The 5,402-nt window shown below is 39.9% G+C and overlaps 1 protein-coding gene across 2 annotated transcripts in view; it reads left to right on the top strand.

Moving 5' to 3' along the window:
• Positions 1–5,402, top strand: part of grin2ab (glutamate receptor, ionotropic, N-methyl D-aspartate 2A, b) — a 112,169-nt gene that overhangs the window by 89,492 nt on the left and 17,275 nt on the right. For both annotated transcript variants that reach the window (XM_020622761.1, XM_020622762.1), the window contains 2 exons: positions 2,636–2,804; positions 4,129–4,282. In XM_020622761.1, the coding sequence (XP_020478417.1) occupies positions 2,636–2,804; positions 4,129–4,282 (323 nt within the window). The remainder of the gene's footprint in view (positions 1–2,635; positions 2,805–4,128; positions 4,283–5,402) is intronic.

Here is a 5,402-nt window from a genome sequence, read left to right as displayed (position 1 = left end):
TTTGCTCACTCTGCACCTGCTATTTTAAAAACATCTCTCATACTTGTTTACTTTGATTTGTTTCTTCTTACTTTTAGCATGCGTCTATCTGACATGATTGCTTTTGGATCCCAGGAATATTTTATCTCTTATCAGTGCACTCAGTCTCGATTACACCATCAACTAATGGAATGAAAATGTTTCATATCGACTGTTGAGCGCTCTCATTAAATGTGATTTTTTTTTATGTATATGTACAGATTTATTCACTTCTCAACTCACTACCTCACACTCACCTCACTCTGTCACTTTCTTCCCTGCAACAACAGTGAGATGAAAGCCTCAAATCATCCTTTGTTACAAATCTTATTATTTCAAACTGATTTAAATTAGTTTAAAAATAAAAGTATGAAATGTAGAATTGATTCATTATACTGCAAATGAAGCATGTTTATAGATTCATTTAGGCATTCAGTTTAATACCTTCAGTTTTATATTGTGATCATGTCACATCATTTATATATTTTCCTAAGACTGCAGATCGTTTCTGCCTTACGTCTTTGAGAATCAGCCCAGCAGAAGGCTTTAGAGCCTTTTTCAACATGAACACGTGATGTAATACAATGGGATTTTCTCTTTGAAAAACTTAAAAGGCATTACTGTAGTTATAGAAATCTCTTACAGGCCTTCTTATGTGTGTAAACAATGCAGAAATAATTCTCAAAAAGTCAGTGAAAGTAAAAAGTTTTAAAGAAACTTCTCTTGAATTCTTTGACATCTTGGGGTTTGCTCCAATTATCTGTGAATATGGACAGCTCACTAAGAGACTCTGCATGACAGGACAAGGTGGATTTTTTCTTTCTCTCTCTGCTAATTTCTACAATTTAGCTCATGCCTGAGCTCATCTGTGTAAAGCCACTTCAGAATACATAAAAACTGATGAACAGCTGCAGGTGTGTTTGTGACTGGCAAGTATTGTATCTGTAGTGTGCGTCTAGTTGATCACTAGCCACAACACAGTCTAAATGTCCAATGAAAAGCCATCTTTTCTCAAATATTCTACTCAAGACTGACAGCAATAATTTCATACATTTAATAAATGTCAACATTTCAACCAGGCAAAAGAAAAGGCTTAAAATTGTTCAGGATAGTCATCAGGCTATGATGGAGTTTAACTGAATATGACAGGCCAGTCATTGGTAGCCTCAAGGAAAGTGCAAAAAACTCAGATGTAATGAACAGAATCCACTATATCTGTGTCAGATGGACTTGAGAAGACAGACAGGAGACTCAAAGAGAAGAAGACTGAAAGTAGCACTGTCAAGTTTCTGATCTGTGGAATCATGATAACGCAACACTTTAGGCATGGATAATTAGACGACTGCATCACTGCACACTGAAAGTTTAATTTGTGACCTGATCCTTTCTTAACCTTTCTCTGTTCCCAGCCACTGTAACAGTCTGAGTGGTCCCAGGCCAAGATGACTAGTCTGTGCTAGGCCTTCGTTTACATTACATTTGCGCCAACCATCCATGCTTCCATACTGATACTGTCCAGCTATCCATGCGTGCTACATTTACTACATTCAAGTCACTACTTTGTTGTGTATGTACTGTATGTTTACCTTGGGGGGTCTGTAGTTATCACTGTGTGTGTACAGTATGTGCGTGTGTGCTTCTGTGTGTAGTGATATAAGGATACAGAGGTGGCTCAGCTGGGAAGAGCTAATGTACAGTATACAGTATGTGTGCATTAGAACACGTACTGTGCAGACTCACACACACCTATAGTGTATACACAATGGCCTCTCTCAGTCACACTCATTCACACATGTGTGTTAAGCTATGCCACAGATGCAGTTGACTACTGCTACAAGATCTTTTAATACTTTGATGTTTCAGTTCTTAGACAGTCGCTCTCTTGGAATCCTTCAGTTCTTTGTGAATCTTTCTCTTGAATTGGGCGTTACTAAAATGGCAAGTGAAAAGGTCACAGAGTTACTGTTCCAATCCATGTACATCAAAGATGCCCGACATGGGAATGGAATAAATGTTTTATAGAAATGCTTTTGAAAATACTGTTACAATTTAATAGATAATGAGAATCATTTGATCCAACAACTCAGTTTAGTGCACTTCTCTGACGGCTGTCAGAAATGTTCACTTAAACATCTGTTTTCATTCTGTGCATTCTGACTGTGTGGCTGTGGTGTTTGCAGGTATACAGTGGTGTGTGTGTAGCTGAGCTTTGGAGTAGTGTCTCTTTATAGCCAGGAGGACAGTGTGGAGAAATGAGGAGAGAGATGTGGGGAAGGACAGCTGATACTTTAATCATGTAGGGTGGTTGTTCTGCAGAGCCCAGCTCTATTTAAAGCCCAGCAGCATCTGCTCAGTACCCCTGTGTTTGTATCTGGTTTGGTTAGCTGGCACTATGAGAAACAGACACTCTCTGCCCTTCAGCACTATTAATGGTTAGCCTGCATTGTCATAATTCTAGATTTACAGCTTGATGGACCCACCAGATGTGGAGCGAGCAGGTAGCAAGACTACCGTTACACTCCACACACTTGCCTGTATAACACTGAAATGTCTTCTGATATTAAAATTTGGCCAAATTGTTTGTCCATATGTGTATGTCTGTGTTTGTATGTTCCAGTAACAGCACATTAGGAGGTGCCTACATTAAGCAGTGCTGCAAGGGTTTCTGCATTGACATTCTGAAGAAGATAGCAAGGATTGTCAAGTTCAGTTATGACCTCTACCTGGTCACAAATGGAAAACACGGAAAGAAGATCAACAACGTGTGGAATGGCATGGTTGGAGAGGTACTGTCTGTCTGTCTACCAGCCTATACTTATCAGTCTGTCCTTTGACTGTCAGTGGTATCATTTAAAGAAATACGTTTTGATTGTTAATTTACATTTTTAGGACCTCAACTACTGTAGCTGAGCTTGGGTACCAGAAAGTGGCTAGCCACCACCTCAGCTGCCTTTGTCAATTATGTAACTAACTCTCTGCATGTCCTAGTTGTCCTCCAAGAGTCCTCATGCAGCAGTGTGGCTCACTGATGTTTTTATAGTTTTCAAACAATGGAGGTCTGTTTCACAGAGGAGTTAACTATAGTAGACTTTGGATTCACAGACAGTGCTCAGTAATGGGATCAGTTCGTTACTGGTTTTGACCTTTTCGTGGTATTTGTTGACTTTAACAAATTATGGATAATCACCAGACTTATCCTTTAAAGCTGGGATCCAACTGTAAGCAAAGGTGTCCCCCCCATCACTAATCCTTAAAAATCCATTTTATTGATTGACAGATCTTTAAAATCACATTGTCAAACTAGATGACAGAGTACAAGATAGAATGTTCTCTGATGTTGTAAAATAATTAGAGCATTGACATTTGTTTCTGGGAGTAGACAAGGCTTCTATTTTCAAGAAATGATCACTTGTGAGGCAGCACAGAAGATAGTTTGTCATCATTAAATTATAGTCTTTAATTATGCACATGTGATTTATCTGGTCAATAGTATTTCTTATCAGGGCTTTAATGTTCTAATTAAGAAGCTCTTCAGCAGAAACAGGATATGTTGAGGCTCACTGGATCATTACCATTTATCTTTCTGAAAATGATTTACATTATTCAATCATAGATTACATTAAAAGGTAAGTGCTGTCATAATAAAACCCTTAAAGGTTGGAACTGAAATGTTAAACATCGAGTGATGGAACATGACCATGTGATCCATAGATTGTGGTAATATTTATGGGAGGAGACTGCTGGAAGACTTGAGACTACTAAATGTGAAAAAGAAAAACATTTTTCTTCCTACTCCAAGCAACAGTTTTATAAGCAAAATCTACATCTGCCAAAATATATTCAGACACCCAGAAATGGTGGCATCATGAAAAAGACAGCTGTATTTGTACTTTTCTTCTGATATGGCTGAAAATGCCCTCGAGCTAGAGCTGACATTCTGCACTTATGCCCTCAGTCACTGTGATATTTCACATCCAAAATAAAAAAAAGAGGAATATATCAAAGAGGAATTGTATGATGTTGTCCAAAGATTTACAGAGCTCACTATTTCTGCCAGTGTAGGTAGGGAATCATGTACTCAATGTAAGTTTTGTTCTCTCTGTCTTCCAGGTGGTATATAAGAAGGCAGCAATGGCAGTTGGTTCACTGACCATCAATGAGGAGAGGTCAGAGGCCATTGACTTCTCCGTGCCCTTTGTGGAGACTGGCATCAGCGTCATGGTGTCTCGTAGTAACGGGACCGTCTCTCCTTCTGCCTTCCTTGGTAAATCTATCTGTCCTTTTGTCTTCCTCAGCCATAAATTTCCTTGTTTTCCTCTGTCTGTCCCCCAGCAAGCCCACTACCAGGGACAGAAAAGGAAGGTGCTTACGTGTTGACAAAATCCCACACATAAAACGGAATATTTTATTCAAACAGTATTTACTGGCCCAATTCCTCTTGGCCTCAACACCCTAAGCACATTAATATTTCTACCAGAGCAGAAGAAGTAGAGCGTGCCGGCTGTTTTTTTGGAAAGTCAGCTCAGACAAAGCATTCTTGATGCTCGCCTCCTCTCCTCTCTCCTCCTCCTCTTCTCCAGTTGTTTAGATGACTAGAAACTGAAGTGCTCCTCTCTGCTTGCCTAATGTCCTGTATTGTCACTGGAGCGAGGTACGGAACGAGGGGATGTAGTAGACCATGTGTGTGTTGGGCCCTGTATATCAAGCCATTTGACATATTTGTGTAAGAAAAAAAGTGTGTGTGATACTGAACAGATATATTAGAATGTTTGTGTATTGAATCAAGGATGTGTGGCCATATGTATATTAAGGGGTGAATGCTTTGAGTGTGTGTGTTTATATGAAAGTGTATTGTATGTTTGTGTGAGTACCTTTGTATTACTTACATTATGGGGAATGTAACCTGTTAACACACTCACATTGTGGGGACTCACTGAATTTTAGGGTGGCAACATGGTTTAAAGGTTTGGGTGAGGTTAGGGTCAGGGTTAGGCAAGCAGTGGTTATGGTTAAGGTTGGGATAGGTCTACAGGAAATCAATGTAAGTCAATGTAAAGTCCCCACAAGCAATGAAAACACGACGTGTGTGTGTGTGTGTTGAGCCTGGGCCAGGGTATCAGTGACGGTTCAGTATCTCTTGTATTCATATTAGAGGCACCTCGGTGCACAATCTCTCAGGGTTGGCTAACCCTGGCAGTCACATACTTACACATACAGTGACACACATATAGACATGCACATACACTTTGCCTGGGTTCAGCACCTCTGGCGCTCATCCCACTCTCTGAACTCCTGCCCTGCTACTCTCCAAACACATGCAGACACACACGTACAGATCAGACGCCCACAGCAGGACACATCAGATCACTCAAAGTTTGATTTCT

This window comes from Monopterus albus, unplaced genomic scaffold (genome assembly GCF_001952655.1).
Source record: "Monopterus albus unplaced genomic scaffold, M_albus_1.0 scaffold288.1, whole genome shotgun sequence".
NCBI classification, from domain to species: domain Eukaryota; kingdom Metazoa; phylum Chordata; class Actinopteri; order Synbranchiformes; family Synbranchidae; genus Monopterus; species Monopterus albus.
The sequence above is the reverse complement of the archived record's forward strand: the minus strand, read 5'-3'. Positions and strand labels throughout refer to the sequence as shown.